Genomic DNA, 18,070 nt, shown 5'->3' with positions numbered 1-18,070 from the left:
CCCTACAATCATGGATATATACCTTCCCATTCTACCGCATATCTACCCTATCCTAACCACCCCCATCTACCTTGTTTCTCCTCACATAGCCATCACCGGGATCGCGCCATCGCTTCTCAAGCGACCACGCCGACGCCGGATTAAAAAGGTCTCCTCCACGGCTCCTCTCATCTTCGATTGCAGTGCTGATTATTTTTTCCATTGATTCGACCAAGAAGTAATTTCCGAAGAGATTAGAAAATCCAGCTTTTGCCATAATTGAGTAGTTCTGGTGTAATTCGAGTACATGATGTCATGCAAGATCTTTTTGATTGATAGTTTGTAGTAGTTGATCGTACGAACTGATTATGAATATTTTTTCACGGTCGTATTGTTTCGAATTAGTTGGATGAGGTTGTAGATACAGTTTTCATACTATGGGTATATGTGAAGGAAATATGCCCTAGAGGCAATAATAAAGTTATTATTTATTTCCTTATATCATGATAAATGTTTATTATTCCTGCTAGAATTGTATTAACCAGAAACATAATACATGTGTGAATACATAGACAAACAGAGTGTCACTAGTATGCCTCTACTTGACTAGCTCGTTAATCAAAGATGGTTATGTTTCCTAACCATGAACAAAAGAGTTGTTATTTGATTAACGAGATCACATCATTAGTTGAATGATCTGATTGACATGACCCATTCCATTAGCTTAGCACCCGATCGTTTAGTATGTTGCTATTGCTTTCTTCATGACTTATACATGTTCCTATGACTATGAGATTATGCATCTCCCGTTTGCCAGAGGAACACTTTGTGTGCAACCAAACGTCACAACGTAAATGGGTGATTATAAAGGTGCTCTACAGGTGTCTCCAAAGGTAGATGTTGGGTTGGCGTATTTCGAGATTAGGATTTGTCACTCCGATTGTCGGAGAGGTATCTCTGGGCCCACTCGGTAATGCACATCACATAAGCCTTGCAAGCATTGCAACCAATGAGTTAGTTGTGAGATGATGTATTACGGAACGAGTAAAGAGACTTGCCGGTAACGAGATTGAACTAGGTATTTTGGATACCGACGATCGTATCTCGGGCAAGTAACATACCGATGACAAAGGGAACAACGTATGTTGTTATGCGGTCTGACCGATAAAGATCTTCGTAGAATATGTAGGAGCCAATATGGGCATCCAGGTCCCGCTATTGGTTATTGACCGGAGATTTGTCTCAGTCATGTCTGCATTGTTCTCGAACAGTAGGGTCCGCACGCTTAACGTTACGATGACAGTTATTATGAGTTTATGCATTTTGATGTACCGAAGTTAGTTCGGAGTCCCGGATGTGATCACGAACATGACGAGGAGTCTCGAAATGGTCGAGACATAAATATTGATATATTGGACGGCTATATTCGGACACCGGAAGTGTTCCGGGTGATTTCGGAGAAAACCGGAGAGCCGGAGGGTTACCGGAACCCCCCCGGGAGAAGTAATGGGCCATATGGGCCTTAGTGGAGAGAGAGAGGGGCTGCTAGAGGTGGGTCGTGTGCCTCCTCCTCCCTAGTCCGAATTGGACTAGGGGAGGGGGGCGGCGCCCCCCCTTTCCTTCTCCCTCTCCACCTCTTTCCCCCTCCTAGTAGGAGTCCTACTCCTACTAGGAGGAGGACTCCTCCTGGCGCGCCAAACAAGGACCGGCCGGCCTCCCCCTTGCTCCTTTATATACGGGGGCAGGGGGCACCCTAGGACACACAAGTTGATCCACGTGATCGTTCCTTAGCCGTGTGCGGTGCCCCCTGCCACCATATTCCACCTCGGTCATACCGTTGTAGTGCTTAGGCGAAGCCCTGCGTCGGTAGAACATCATCATCGTCACCACGCCGTCGTGTTGACGGAACTCATCCCCGAAGCTTTGCTGGATCGGAGCCCGGCGAGCGTCATCGAGCTGTACGTGTGCTAAGAACTCGGAGGTGCCGGAGTAACGGTGCTTGGATCGGTCGGATCGGGAAGACGTACGACTACTTCCTCTATGTTGCGTCAACGCTTCCGTTGCGGTCTACGAGGGTACGTAGACAACACTCTCCCCTCTCGTTGCTATGCATCACCATGATCTTGCGTGTGCGTAGGAAAATTTTGAAATTACTACGTTCCCCAACAGTGGCATCCGAGCCTAGGTTTTATATGTTGATGTTATATGCACGAGTAGAACACAAGTGAGTTGTGGGCGATATAAGTCATACTGCCTACCAGCATGTCATACTTTGGTTCGGCGGTATTGTTGGACGAGGCGACCCGGACCGACATTACGCGTACGCTTACGCGAGACCGGTTCTCCCGACGTGCTTTGCACATAGGTGGCTTGCGGGCGACAGTCTCTCCAACTTTAGTTTAACCGAGTGTGGCTACGCCCGGTCCTTGCGAAGTTTAAAACGGCATCAACTTGACAAACTATCGTTGTGGTTTTGATGCGTAGGTGAGATTGGTTCTTGCTTAAGCCCGTAGCAGCCACGTAAAACTTGCAACAACAAAGTAGAGGACGTCTAACTTGTTTTTGCAGGGCATGTTGTGATGTGATATGGTCAAGACATGATGCTAAATTTTATTGTATGAGATGATCATGTTTTGTAACCGAGTTATCGGCAACTGGCAGGAGCCATATGGTTGTCGCTTTATTGTATGCAATGCAATCGTGATGTAATGCTTTACTTTATCACTAAGCGGTAGCGATAGTCGTGGAAGCATAAGATTGGCGAGACGACAACGATGCTACGATGGAGATCAAGGTGTCGCGTCGGTGACGATGGTGATCATGACGGTGCTTCGGAGATGGAGATCACAGGCACAAGATGATGATGGCCATATCATATCACTTATATTGATTGCATGTGATGTTTATCTTTTATGCATCTTATCTTGCTTTGATTGACGGTAGCATTATAAGATGATCTCTCACTAAATTATCAAGAAGTGTTCTCCCTGAGTATGCACCGTTGCCAAAGTTCGTCGTGCCCAGACACCACGTGATGATCGGGTGTGATAAGCTCTACGTCCATCTACAACGGGTGCAAGCCAGTTTTGCACACGCAGAATACTTAGGTTAAACTTGACGAGCCTAGCATATGCAGATATGGCCTCGGAACACGGAGACCGAAAGGTCGAGCGTGAATCATATAGTAGATATGATTAACATAATGATGTTCACCACTGAAAACTACTCCATCTCACGTGATGATCGGTTATGGTTTAGTTGATTTGGATCACGTGATCACTTAGAGGATTAGAGGGATGTCTATCTAAGTGGGAGTTCTTTAAGTAATTTGATTAATTGAACTTAAATTTATCATGAACGTAGTACCTGATAGTATCTTGCTTATGTATGTTTGATTGTAGATAGATGGCCCGTGCGGTTGTTCCGTTGAATTTTAATGCGTTCCTTGAGAAAGCAAAGTTGAAAGATGATGGTAGCAATTACACGGACTGGGTCCGTAACTTGAGGATTATCCTGATTGCTGCACAGAAGAATTACGTCCTGGAAGCACCGCTGGGTGCCAGGCCTGCTGCTGGAGCAACACCAGATGTTATGAACGTCTGGCAGAGCTAAGCTGATGACTACTCGACAGTTCAGTGTGCCATGCTTTACGGCTTAGAATCGGGACTTCAACGATGTTTTGAACGTCATGGAGCATATGAGATGTTCCAGGAGTTGAAGTTAATATTTCAAGCAAATGCCCGGATTGAGAGATATGAAGTCTCCAATAAGTTCTATAGCTGCAAGATGGAGGAGAACAGTTCTGTCAGTGAGCATATACTCAAGATGTCTGGGTATAATAATCACTTGATTCAATTGGGAGTTAATCTTCCAGATGATTGCGTCATTGACAGAATTCTCCAATCACTGCCACCAAGCTACAAGAGCTTCGTGATGAACTATAATATGCAAGGGATGAATAAGTCTATTCCCGAGCTCTTCGCAATGCTGAAAGCGGCGGAGGTAGAAATCAAGAAGGAGCATCAAGTGTTGATGGTCAACAAGACCACTAGTTTCAAGAAAAAGGGCAAAGGGAAGAAGAAGGGGAACTTCAAGAAGAACGGCAAGCAAGTTGCTGCTCAGGAGAAGAAACCCAAGTCTGGACCTAAGCCTGAAACTGAGTGCTTCTACTGCAAGCAGACTGGTCACTGAAAGCGGAACTGCCCCAAGTATTTGGCGGATAAGAAGGATGGCAAGGTGAACAAAGGTATATGTGATATACATGTTATTGATGTGTACCTTACTAGAGCTCGCGGTAGCACCTGGGTATTTGATACTGGTCCTGTTACTAACATTTGCAACTCGAAACAGGGACTACGGATTAAGCGAACACTGGCAATGGACGAGGTGACGATGCGCGTGGGAAACGGTTCCAAAGTTGATGTGATCGCGGTCGGCACGCTACCTCTACATCTACCTTCGGGATTAATATTAGACCTAAATAATTGTTATTTGGTGCCAGCGTTGAGCATGAACATTATATCTGGATCGTGTTTAATGCGAGACGGTTATTCATTTAAATCAGAGAATAATGGTTGTTCTATTTATATGAGTAATATCTTTTATGGTCATGCACCTTTGAAGAGTGGTCTATTTTTGATGAATCTCGATAGTAGTAACACACATATTCATAATGTTGAAGCCAAAAGATGCAGAGTTGATAATGACAGTGCAACTTATTTGTGGCACTGCCGTTTAGGTCATATCGGTATAAAGCGCATGAAGAAACTCCATACTGATGGACTTTTGGAACCACTTGATTATGAATCACTTGGTACTTGCGAACCGTGCCTCATGGGCAAGATGACTAAAACACCGTTCTCCGGCACTATGGAGAGAGCAACAGATTTGTTGGAAATCATACATACCGATGTATGTGGTCCGATGAATATTGAGGCTCGTGGCGGATATCGTTATTTTCTCACCATCACAGATGACTTAAGCAGATATGGGTATATCTACTTAATGAAACACAAGTCTGAAACATTTGAAAAGTTCAAAGAATTTCAGAGTGAAGTTGAAAATCATCGTAACAAGAAAATAAAGTTTCTACGATCTGATCATGGAGGAGAATATTTGAGTTAGAGTTTGGTGTACATTTGAAACAATGCGGAATAGTTTCGCAACTCACGCCACCCGGAACACCACAGCGTAATGGTGTGTCCGAACGTCGTAATCGTACTTTACTAGATATGGTGCGATCTATGATGTCTCTTACTGATTTACCGCTACCATTTTGGGGTTATGCTTTAGAGACGGCCGCATTCACGTTAAATAGGGCACCATCGAAATCCGTTGAGACGACGCCTTATGAACTATGGTTTGGCAAGAAACCAAAGTTGTCATTTCTTAAAGTTTGGGGCTGCGATGCTTATGTGAAAAAATTTCAACCTGATAAGCTCGAACCCAAATCGGAGAAATATGTCTTCATAGGATACCCAAAGGAGACTGTTGGGTACACCTTCTATCACAGATCCGAAGGCAAGACATTCGTTGCTAAGAATGGATCCTTTCTAGAGAAGGAGTTTCTCTCGAAAGAAGTGAGTGGGAGGAAAGTAGAACTTGACGAGGTAACTGTACCTGCTCCCTTATTGGAAAGTAGTACATCACAGAAACCTGTTTCTGCAACACCTACACCAATTAGTGAGGAAGCTAATGATAATGATCATGAAACTTCAGGACAAGATACTACTGAACCTCATAGATCAACCAGAGCGTGATCCGCGCCAGAGTGGTACGGTAATCCTGTTCTGGAGATCATGCTACTAGATCATGATGAACCTACGAACTATGAAAAAGCGATGGTGAGCCCAGATTCCGCAAAATGGCTTGAAGCCATGAAATCTGAGATGGGATCCATGTATGAGAACAAAGTATGTACTTTGGTTGACTTGCCCGATGATCGGCAAGCAATTGAGAATAAATGGATCTTCAAGAAGAAGACTGACGCTGATGGTAATGTTAGTGTCTACAAAGCTCGACTTGTCACAAAAGGTTTTCGACAAGTTCAAGGGGTTGACTACGATGAGACCTTCTCACCCTTAGCGATGCTTAAGTCTGTCCGAATCATGTTAGCAATTGCCGCATTTTATGATTATGAAATTTGGCAGATGGATGTCAAAACTGCATTCCTGAATGGATTTCTGGAAGAAGAGTTGTATATGATGCAACTGAAAGGTTTTGTCGATCCAAAGGGAGCTAACAAAGTGTGCAAGCTCCAGCGATCCATTTATGGACTGGTGCAAGCCTCTCGGAGTTGGAATAAACGCTTTGATAGTGTGATCAAAGCATTTGGTTTTATACAGACTTTCGGAGAAGCCTGTATTTACAAGAAAGTGAGTGGGAGCTCTGTAGCATTTCTGATATTATATGTGGATGACATATTACTGATTGGAAATGATATAGAATTTCTGTATAGCATAAAGGGATACTTGAATAAGAGTTTTTCAATGAAAGACCTCGGTGAAGCTGCTTACATATTAGGCATAAAGATCTATAGAGATAGATCAAGACGCTTAATTGGACTTTCACAAAGCACATACCTTGACAAGATTTTGAAGAAGTTCAAAATGGATCAAGCAAAGAAAGGGTTCTTACCTGTGTTACAAGGTGTGAAGTTGAGTCAGACTCAATGCCCGACCACTGCAGAAGATAGAGAGAAAATGAAAGATGTTCCCTATGCTTCAGCCATAGGCTCTATCATGTATGCAATGCTGTGTACCAGACCTGATGTGTGCCTTGCTATAAGTCTAGGAGGGAGGTACCAAAGTAATCCAGGAGTGGATCACTGGACAGCGGTCAAGAACATCCTGAAATACCTGAAAAGGACTAAGGATATGTTTCTCGTATATGGAGGTGACAAAGAGCTCATCGTAAACGGTTACGTTGATGCAAGCTTTGACACTGATCCGGACGATTCTAAATCGCAAACCGGATACGTGTTTACATTAAACGGTGGAGCTGTCAGTTGGTGCAGTTCTAAACAAAGCGTTGTGGCGGGATCTACATGTGAAGCGGAGTACATAGCTGCTTCGGAAGCAGCAAACGAAGGAGTCTGGATGAAGGAGTTCATATCCGATCTAGGTGTCATACCTAGTGCATCGGGTCCAATGAAAATCTTTTGTGACAATACTGGTGCAATTGCCTTGGCAAAGGAATCCAGATTTCACAAGAGAACCAAGCACATCAAGAGACGCTTCAATTCTATCCGGAATTTAGTCCAGGTGGGAGACATAGAGATTTGCAAGATACATACGGATCTGAATGTTGCAGACCCGTTGACTAAGCCTCTTCAACGAGCAAAACATGATCAGCACCAAGGCTCCATGGGTGTTAGAATCATTACTGTGTAATCTAGATTATTGACTCTAGTGCAAGTGGGAGACTGAAGGAAATATGCCCTAGAGGCAATAATAAAGTTATTATTTATTTCCTTATATCATGATAAATGTTTATTATTCATGCTAGAATTGTATTAACCGGAAACATAATACATGTGTGAATACATAGACAAACAGAGTGTCACTAGTATGCCTCTACTTGACTAGCTCGTTAATCAAAGATGGTTATGTTTCCTAACCATGAACAAAAGAGTTGTTATTTGATTAACGAGATCACATCATTAGTTGAATGATCTGATTGACATGACCCATTCCATTAGCTTAGCACCCGATCGTTTAGTATGTTGCTATTGCTTTCTTCATGACTTATACATGTTCCTATGACTATGAGATTATGCAACTCCCGTTTACCAGAGGAACACTTTGTGTGCAACCAAACGTCACAACGTAAATGGGTGATTATAAAGGTGCTCTACATGTGTCTCCAAAGGTAGATGTTGGGTTGGCGTATTTCGAGATTAGGATTTGTCACTCCGATTGTCGGAGAGGTATCTCTGGGCCCACTCGGTAATGCACATCACATAAGCCTTGCAAGCATTGCAACCAATGAGTTAGTTGCGAGATGATGTATTAGGGAACGAGTAAAGAGACTTGCCGGTAACCAGATTGAACTAGGTATTGGATATCGACGATCGAATCTCGGGCAAGTAACATACCGATGACAAAGGGAACAACGTATGTTGTTATGCGGTCTGACCGATAAAGATCTTCGTAGAATATGTAGGAGCCAATATGGGCATCCAGGTCCCGCTATTGGTTATTGACCGGAGATTTGTCTCAGTCATGTCTGCATTGTTCTCGAACCGTAGGGTCCGCACGCTTAACGTTACGATGACAGTTATTATGACTTTATGCATTTTGATGTACCAAAGTTAGTTCGGAGTCCCGGATGTGATCACGGACATGACGAGGAGTCTCGAAATGGTCGAGACATAAAGATTGATATATTGGACGGCTATATTCGGACACCGGAAGTGTTCCGGGTGATTTCGGAGAAAACCGGAGAGCCGGAGGGTTACCGGAACCCCCCCGGGAGAAGTAATGGGCCATATGGGCCTTAGTGGAGAGAGAGGGGCTGCCAGAGGTGGGCCGCGCGCCTCCTCCTCCCTGGTCCGAATTGGACTAGGGGAGGGGGGGCGGCGCCCCCCCCCTTTCCTTCTCCCTCTCCACCTCTTTCCCCCTCCTAGTAGGAGGAGGACTCCTCCTGGTGCGCCAAACAAGGGCCGGCCGGCCTCCCCCTTGCTCCTTTATATACGGGGGCAGGGGGCACCCTAGGACACACAAGTTGATCCACGTGATCGTTCCTTAGCCGTGTGCGGTGCCCCCTGCCACCATATTCCACCTCGGTCATACCGTTGTAGTGCTTAGGCGAAGCCCTGCGTCGGTAGAACATCATCATCGTCACTACGCCGTCGTGCTGACGGAACTCATCCCCGAAGCTTTGCTGGATCGGAGCCCGGGGAGCGTCATCGAGCTGTACATGTGCTATGAACTCGGAGGTGCCGGAGTAACGGTGCTTGGATCGGTCGGATCGGGAAGACGTACGACTACTTCCTCTACGTTGCGTCAACGCTTCCGTTGCGGTCTATGAGGGTACGTAGACAACACTCTCCCCTCTCGTTGCTCTGCATCACCATGGTCTTGCGTGTGCGTAGGAAAATTTTGAAATTACTACGTTCCCCAACAATATGTGTTGCTGTAGGGACCATGGTCTCAGAGACGCATAACAACCGTGCGGAGTACGACAAGTCTTTGCATGAAGCACGTCGGGAGATCGACTTGAAGGTGCAAAAGGATCGCGCTGAGGTAGATAAGAAACTGAAAAAAGAACGTTCATACGTGGACAGGATGATAAAGGAGGAGCGTGAGGAGTTTTCCCGTAAGATGACGAAGATGCGTCTTGAGATTGAAGAAAAGTATAAGCGGGACTGTGAGTACATGGAAAAAAAGTTTGTCTTTGGCTATAAGGAAATGCATCAAACGTTGCAGAAGGACCGGAAGCTTGTGGACAGTATTATACAGACAGAGCGAGTCAGGATGGATGCCTATGTGTTGCAGGCACGTGCGGATATGGACAGTAAGCTGCTACAGGAGCGGTCGGACATGGATTATAAGGCCATGCTGGAGAAGGTCCGCTTGGAAGGACATATGTTAGAAGACCGTGCGATCTCACGGCCACCCCGACAACATGTCTTCAATTATTCTCCCCCTGTAAGTATCCCGCACCGATTCTATATATTAAGGACCTACGTATTCTATGATACAAACATCTTCAATTTGTGGCAACCTTATGTCGGCGATTGTATGTAGGCTAAGCATCATGAGACGGCACAGTCGCCATTCACTCGAGACAGTGCGATAGAGTCACCCGTTCAATGCCACATCAGTCCACCCCAACAACATATCGTCAATTCTCCCCTTGTAAGTACCTCGCAACGATGCATACCCAAGATATGGTATGACCTTTCAAAACTTGTGTGTAAACCCACTGTCGACGTTTCATACGCAGGATAAGAAACCTGTGATGGCAGAGTCCCCAGTCACACCACATGAAGGATACATTCCACATAACAAGGTGAAAAGGTTTGAGATGACACAATCCCCAGTCACTCCACATGATGGATACATTCCACAAAAGCAGGTAACAACGCCGCAATATTGCTATGCACATACAAAATTATGTTTGCCCATTTACTCATTGAATGTATTTACTCTGATGTGAGATACTAGGTGCTGGTCATGGAATTTTTTGTTAGTAGGGATGATGAGATGTCACATGTCCCGAGAGCATACTTTGATGAACACCCGGCAGAAGTCAGAATTTTTGAACCCGCCAAAGTGACCTATGATCTCATTATGAGTGAAATGAGAGATTCTTGGTTGCAAAATGGGAGCAGAACTATACTACTTCTTAGCCGGGTTCGCGTGGAAGCTGCCAAAAGGAATGTTCTTGATTGCAGGACCAGATGATGTAGAAAAAATGCTTTCTGATCTGAATGGCAGCAAGACATGTCACCTGTACATTGTGTACAATAGAACTACGGGTTGTTTTCCCGAGGATGACATTGATCCAGAGGTTTAAATTTTAAATGTTACATGCATCTAGTTTATGGCTACGTCTTTTTTGAGTTCTTCCTAATACAATTCCTATTGTTTTCTACAGGAAGTGAGAATCCAAGAAATGGAGGGTCTTGCTAGAGAGTTGGCGAAGAAAGACCAAGAACAACTTCAGTTGTATGGTTACATTGATGTTAAAGAGAAAAAGATTGAAGCATATGGGTCATCGCCAAGCCCGACGCAATCTCCAACGACGCAACGCAAGAGGTCACTGGATTTTGGCAGTGCAGAAGACCATATAGAGTAGGCTCAATTGTTTTCGGAGTCGAAAACAATTCTAAGAAAGCCCAACCACTCTAAAACTTGTAATATAGCACTAGCACCTAGGACTACAAGACCAGTTTAAGCTTCAAACCAGGATTATTTTGTTGCAAACAAACACTTTTTTTCTGTTTCACACTATGTTCGCAATTATGGTACAATTTATTCATGAGACAGTTCTTTGAACAACAATGCATGTGTTTTATGATCAATCATACAGTTGTTTGTGAGATGGCGTTGCATCTAAAGAAGTTTCCATCTATAAAACTTGTAAAAATTCATTTATGTTGTCTTTGTTCAAACTATTTTTTCGTGCCTTTCATCTACATGTGTGCGTAATCATTATAGCCTACAAAACCATACAACGTTGAAAAAAAAATTCCAGTTAACCAATGACATATCAAATAGACGGGTAGAAATCATAACAAAGTACTAGACATTACAGAACGGAACAGAACCCACAACCAACATGAAAAACAACCCACAGGCGCACGGGAGCGCGTTGCACGGGAGCTTGTTTTCGGGTAGAAATCATAACATAGTTCGGATATATAAAGTTCACGTCCGCCACCCTCGCATGCAAACCCACGTCGCCGCCATTCCCATGCATGCATGCCTCAGGCGCAGACAACGAGATGGCCCAACGGTCCATCCAGCGACCCAGCGGGTGAGGCTGGCGTGGGACGGCCCATCCGAATTAGGGCCAATCCGAATTAGGCCATTAGAACCCTCCCCCCACTCCACCTATTCCCCTCGCACTGTGGCCTCCCTCCCTCCATCGCCAGATCCCCCACTCGACCCCCTCTGTCCGCCGTGCCTGCACGCCGTCCCGCGACTCCACCCCCGCCGCCCCCGCGCCCCCCGAACGGGATCGGCCGAGCGCGTTGCCGGATCCATCTCCTCAACCACCGCAGGACAACGCAGGTACCCCAGTTTCTGTTCACGTCTCAATGGTATCCATGCTGATAATGCTAGGTAGATCGACTGCGTGTAGCAATTTTGTGCCACCAATCCACTTTTCTGGAAAATACTTGCTAGAAAACCATCTGAAACTTGTGATGCTTGCTAAGGACTTTTCAAAGTTCTGTTATGATGGCACTATTGGACACATACAGTAGAGCAGCGTTTTTAGTTGTCATACTTTCAGTTACCATCACTGCTTGGGAAAGGTCGAATTGGATGCATTCAGGTCTGCAGTTGATAGTGTATCATCATAATGTAGGTGTTGTGTTGTGTGATTCTTCATGCTGAGAACTTCAGCTTTTTCAGTTATTGCACTTCTGCAGGTTTTGTGGGAGTAGTTATGTGTTATGCATGTCTTTGCTAGGATCAGACAGTTATAGTGAAAGGCTTCTGTATAAAAAAACTACTAAATGATCACAAAAACTTCTAGACAACATTCTGTATGATCTGACCAAAACTTGAACTAAATGATCACCAAAACTTGAAGGATTTTGCATCACATCACAACCATAAGTGTTCTGCACCAGCATCATAACAATCACATAACTACATAACAAAAGCAAACTTGTTCATCATTACAAAAGCAAACTTGTTCAACATAACAAAAGCAAACTTGTTCATCATTACAAAAGCAAACTTGTTCAACCACATAACTACAAACTGAGACACATAATACCACAAACAACTCAATATCCCCAGTAGTAGGGGTCATCCCAATGATCCTCTGCCTCTTTCCATTGCTTCAAACCTTCTTTGATGGTTTCGATTTTCTTCCTTGCCTCGTAGGTGATGTACGCATCTTTCGCTGCGTACTCGATGAGGTTGTTTGGTAGTGGGCTGTCCCCCCATAGTTTGTGGTCCAATTTCTTGTTGATCTTCTGCTTCATTTCCTTGTACGATGGGTGGACGAGGCTGGCTACAAACTCATCCAAAGACTGCCACTTCTTTCCATTGTTTGGAACTCTCCATTTGCGCCGTATGTCGACGTACTTGTCGGGGTTAATCTCCAAACCAGACAACTTCAGCTTCTCCTTGTCACCTCCAATGGAGAAGCCAACAAAGGTGTACAACTTCTTCTCCTGCAAGAGCGGGCGGAGTTCCTTGGGCCTGCATCAAATTAATTTGGTGCATCAAATTCATCTACTTCAAAAACTTCAGAAACTACTAATTACACAGAAACTTCAGAACTAGTATTGCATCTACTTCAGAACTTCAGAACTAGTATTGCATCTACTTCAGAACTTCAGAAACTACTAATTAGACAGAAACTTCAGAACTTCAGAACTAGTATTGCATCTACTTCAGAACTTCAGAACTATTGCGTCTACTTCAGAAACTTCAGAAACTCCAGAAACTACTAATTAGACAAAAACTTCAGAAGTTCAGAAACTTCAGAACTTCAGAACTAGTATTGCATCTACTTCATAACTTCAGAACTATTGCATCTACTTCACAAACTTCAGAAACTACTAATTAGACAGAAACGTCAGAACTTCAAAAACTTCAGAACTGGATGTTTTTACCATTTGGTTGCCGCGGTGATGTGGTATACCAGGATGAGATCCTCCACGCATAATTGCAGAACTACAGCCATTTGCGGAGGTTCGTCTTCCCTCGTATACTCGACATCAACGCCGATCGACCAAGAAAGCATGCCACCGAGCCTCCTCCTGATCTCGCGGATCCTCTTGTCAGCTTCGTCTGGATTGCTGGTGCATACGACATCCAGCTTCTCCTTCTTCAGGTGGATATCAACCATGAGCGGCACGGTGTAGTCCTGCTTCTACCCGGGGACCGGAACGTCGTCGTCGACCACCAGCGGCTCCTTGCCAGACGCCTCACCTACGTGATGATTGGCAGACGGAGGGGAGTTGCTCCACGATGCCTCCGCCATTCTCTTGGCAGACGGAGGGGAGTTGCTCCACGATTCCTCCGCCATTGCCCTCCTGGCCAGCGATGGTGGAGGCAGAGGGGAGTTGCTTGATGGTGGAGGCAGAGGGAGGCAGAGGGAGGAAGATGGAGCGCCAATGGAATGAGGAGGGAGGCAGAGGGAGGCAGATGGAGCGGCAATGGAATAGGAGGGGAGTTCCCTGCGTCGTGGGGAGTTGCCAGTGGAGGGGAGTCGTGGGGAGTTGCCAGTGGAGGGGAGACGTGGGGAGTTGCCTCGAAAACTCAAACGTCCTGCCCTTTGGCCCTCGAAAAATCTGGAGGGGAGACATGGGCCCTTTGGTTTGTCTTGTTTCTGAAACAAAACAAAAAAATAACAGCCATATTTTTCTCTAAACTTAATGATCACTGCAACCATATTAAGAGATCAAAAATGGCACCAAAAAGTCACTGCATCCATCCAAAATGGCACCAAAACAACATCAGCCAAAACAGCAAAAAATGCCACCAAAATTGCACCAAAGTATCAGCCAAAATGGCACCAGAGTTTTAATGCATTGTATCTTCACCATCAGCCAAAATGGCACCAGATTTTGCATTGTATCTTCACCATCTGCCTCTTCATAACCAAAGTCTCATGCATTTTGCTACCTGGAGAGAATTGTAGTAGAGAAACTACATCAGGATCACATCAGGATCATCCGCCCCGTAATATATGATTTCTTAGATTTCGATCGTTCTTTTTTTTCTAACATTCCGTGTTCTGTGCAGTGAGATAGACACAACACTACAAATGCAGGCTGACAACGCCCGCGATTTCATCACCATCAGGACAGACGGCGGCTTCATCCACGCTCCGGTCCCATGAGTCGAGTCGAAAGTAGTGATGCTATGTGTAGTTTTGAAACATTGATTGGATAGTCGTTCAACTTAGATATAATCGATGCTATTTATTAGTAGGACCATGAATTATGCTACTAATGTCTTGCTTTTCTCTTCCGATCCTTTTGTTGCATACTTATGTATTGCTTATGTATTGTCTGTTGTTTGGCTTGTGCATAGAGATGCCGTCGTATGTCGTGTACAAGGGTAAGGTTCCCGGAGTCTACGACGACTGGGAGGAGTGTCGAAGACAGGTTCACCGTTTCAGCGGTAATAGATACAAAGGGTACACCACTAGGGCGGAGGCGGAATCTAGATACGCCCGCTATCTAGCGGGAGAGAGGAGGGAGCGTTGGAGGAACCGGATGAAGACCAGTTTCATCGCGATGATGCTCATCGTGATGACCGCAACTCTCTTCTATGTGATGGTAGTTTAGATGATCGATATCGACTTGTAATGTGAATACAAACTCGCTACTCGCGGTCTCAAGACTTGTAATGTTCTATCTTTGTTCGGTCTTTTGAATTCGGAGACTAATATGATGAATTGTATTCGGAGACTAATCTTCTATTGTATTCGATGAATGTGTTGTTGCTGTGTGCTGCTGTCTATATTCTGTCCAATAATATATTTTGTAACCTGTGAAAATATCAGAAATGTGCAAGAGTCGGGGACCTGCATGCAAGAGTCGGGGACCTGCATGTGAATAGTGATTCATCAAGGCCTTGACAGCTACTGGCACAGCGGCTGCTGCCCGATTTGCATGCAGCGAAGATGAACGTGCATGGAAGTTTTTCAAAGATTTCCAAGCACACCCCAGTGGGCCCCGCTTATTTAAAAAATACGTCAGTCATTATTGCTCTGTAAATGAAGAATATGCATGATGATTATGAATATGCATGACAACCATAGTAAGGGTGAAGAATCATAGTGCCCAATTTGTCGAAATACATCATCATTCTTAAAGTTGGACATCAAATGATACGCACAGAAAATGGAAACGAAAGATGTCGAACTAATATAGTAACATGGCAGTACAACCGCACTTCACTAAATTACTGTCACGATGAAATAGAATGTAAAGACCACGTCACACAAAGCTGAATGGCACACGACTTTCTCTGGCTCATCGTCGGTTCATGCTGTATGTAGATGTCACAGTTCAGCCTCGAGATCCTACACAGAAGAATACAATAAATCACATGGACATCAATTATGAGTAAAACTCATGCAAAAAAATATGAACATATTTCGTACCTCTAGCAATTTAGCGCATTTACATCGATTGTGACCTGGTTTCTTGCAATAGCCACAGATATTCTGTGATCTTGACTTCTTTGTCTTTGCCTGCAGTCTTTTCTTTGGTGCACCTCATCCTGGCACATGCACGGGATCCAGAACCTTATCAACTTTCTGCGAGTGCGGCATCAACGGGCCAAACCTAATGCTGTTATGCTGAGCATTAGTTGACTCCTTGCTGTCAGCTTGTTCAAAACTTGATTGATTGCCATGATGTTGTGCTTGCAAAAGCATCTTTAGACGGTGATAGTCCTCATCAGAGTGGCATGCCTTGAAACTAGCAGCGTGACTACAATTCCGCAACTCGCGGTACCTCTGCAGGCTTACCGAATAGTCATACATCTGGTTTTTTCTGGTAGGTGCATATGCACATTTTGCATTCATAGTCCACCTAGTGGGAACGCAACAACCGGGCAGAATTGTTTGTTTTAAAATCCCCAATATGTAAAAAATGTGGGAACATGGTGTGCCTGCGCATTCCAGCTTACGGTAAGAACAACTCACCCTGTGCAAAAGACCTCCTTGCTCTTCAATGCGCACTCCAAACTTTTTATCCATTCTTTCCTGCTTGGACACAACATAAGTGGAATCTTCTGATCCATCTAGTATCTCTCTGATCTGACATTTGCTGACAACATCTATGCTCCATAAGACCATCTTAAAGACACTAGGTGTGAAAACTGTTGCGGCGTGTTTCTCAAGCGGCGAAGCATTTTCCTCTGTAAATGGAATGGACTGCAAGGATTCGACGGCATGGAGAGCTTCGTTAATCCGTCGCGACGCAAGGCAACGCTCATAGTGCTCTAGCATTTCAAACAACGACATCTTACCCTCAAGATGCGTATGTAGCACAGAGTTCAAGCTCTCTCACTCCTCTGATTGCTTCTCAATCCTAGGAAACAACGCCCCTCAAGATATGGAGCACACCACAACTTTCTCATCTGATACATCTGATGCAACCAAGACTCCTCACTGGTTACTTTATTCCGTTGTAAGAATTGTATCCATTTTATCTCATGCTCTTCAATGGAAGAAGTATCATAAATGAAAGATCTGAATTCCTCCTTTACGTCGTCATCATGCAGATGGCGTACAATGTTCTGCTGAATGTGCCATATACATAGTCTATGGTTTGAGTCTGGCCAGACCATCCTTATTGCTCTCTGCATTGCAAGGTCCCCATCTGTGATCACAGATATCGGATGCTTCTGTGCCATGCAATCAGAAAAGGTCCGCAACATCCACTCGTATGCCTGGCTTGTTTCATGAGAAATTATACCACAGCCAAATATAACAGTGCTGCGGTGGTGATTCAACCCGACAAACGGCACAAATGGCAGATTGTATTTGTTGGTTTTGTATGTGCTATCGAAAACAATGACGTCTCCAAAAGCCTCGTAGTCAAGTCGCGATTGACTATCAGCCCAGAACAGTCCCTTCAGATGGCCATGCTCGTCTACCAAGTACTTGAAGAAAAAATCCACATCTCGCTCTCGCCTCGCCATCATGTGCATGATCACCGTATTAGCATCACCGGCACTGATTGTCTCCTGCTTATTAGCATGGCAGAAATTATAAATGTCCCTCTTTATGCATCCAACCTTATCAAATCCACCGTATTGAAAGCACAAAATATCCATAATACGGTATTTGCGGATCCCACATTTTTCCATGTCCGCAATGTCCGCTTTCTGCTCATCGCTAATTCGTCTGTGCGAACGCAGCAAACAAGAAAGATCCCGTGGGGCTAGAGGATGGTTGTGCTCATCGATGAAATCCTTGACAAACCACCGACCGGTTTCCTCCTGTCTCGTAATGCCAATTTAGCATTACACCCAAGATGAGTTAAACTTCGTGGCCTCCTCTTTCTATCTTCCATCTTTCTTTTCATGTGCTTCTCTTCGCGAAACCCTTGACGACTACACACAATTTTCCTTCAAATTATGTATTTGTTGGATCCATCCCACTCAACGTAGCTTCTCCTCACACTAAAACCTTTTTCAAGAGCATATTTGTTGTAGAATTCATAGCCTTCAGCCTCACTATCAAACATCTTGCTGACAACATTTAGATACTCGAACATACTCTCATCACTTGCATACGCCATGTCTTCCTGCATATGACATGTGAGGGAAACCAATCATCAACATCTTTCTGTTTATCAATGTTGCAGGTGTAAAATAGCTCATAGGCAAAGACAAGTGCATGGAAAAGACTTTGCTGGTTTGACATGTGAGGGAAA

General features: G+C 44.5%; 1 protein-coding gene and 1 pseudogene across 1 annotated transcript; both read right to left on the bottom strand.

The window, feature by feature from the left end:
- Nucleotides 1-12,445: 12,445 nt before the first annotated feature.
- LOC147967637 (uncharacterized) lies at nucleotides 12,446-13,518 on the bottom strand. The gene is made up of 2 exons (XM_087523200.1): nucleotides 13,283-13,518; nucleotides 12,446-12,866 (listed from the first exon to the last, which is right to left on the bottom strand). The coding sequence occupies exons 1-2, from the start codon at nucleotides 13,516-13,518 to the stop codon at nucleotides 12,446-12,448; spliced, it is 657 nt and encodes a 218-aa protein (XP_087379326.1).
- Nucleotides 13,519-15,900: 2,382 nt separating this feature from the next.
- Nucleotides 15,901-17,527, bottom strand: LOC147967636 (protein FAR1-RELATED SEQUENCE 5-like; annotated as a pseudogene).
- Nucleotides 17,528-18,070: the final 543 nt, after the last annotated feature.

This window comes from Triticum urartu, chromosome 5A (genome assembly GCF_056163025.1).
Source record: "Triticum urartu cultivar PI428250 chromosome 5A, HENAU_Tu73, whole genome shotgun sequence".
NCBI classification, from domain to species: domain Eukaryota; kingdom Viridiplantae; phylum Streptophyta; class Magnoliopsida; order Poales; family Poaceae; genus Triticum; species Triticum urartu.
Note: the sequence above shows the minus strand (reverse complement) of the source record. Positions and strands in the feature narration are given on the sequence as shown.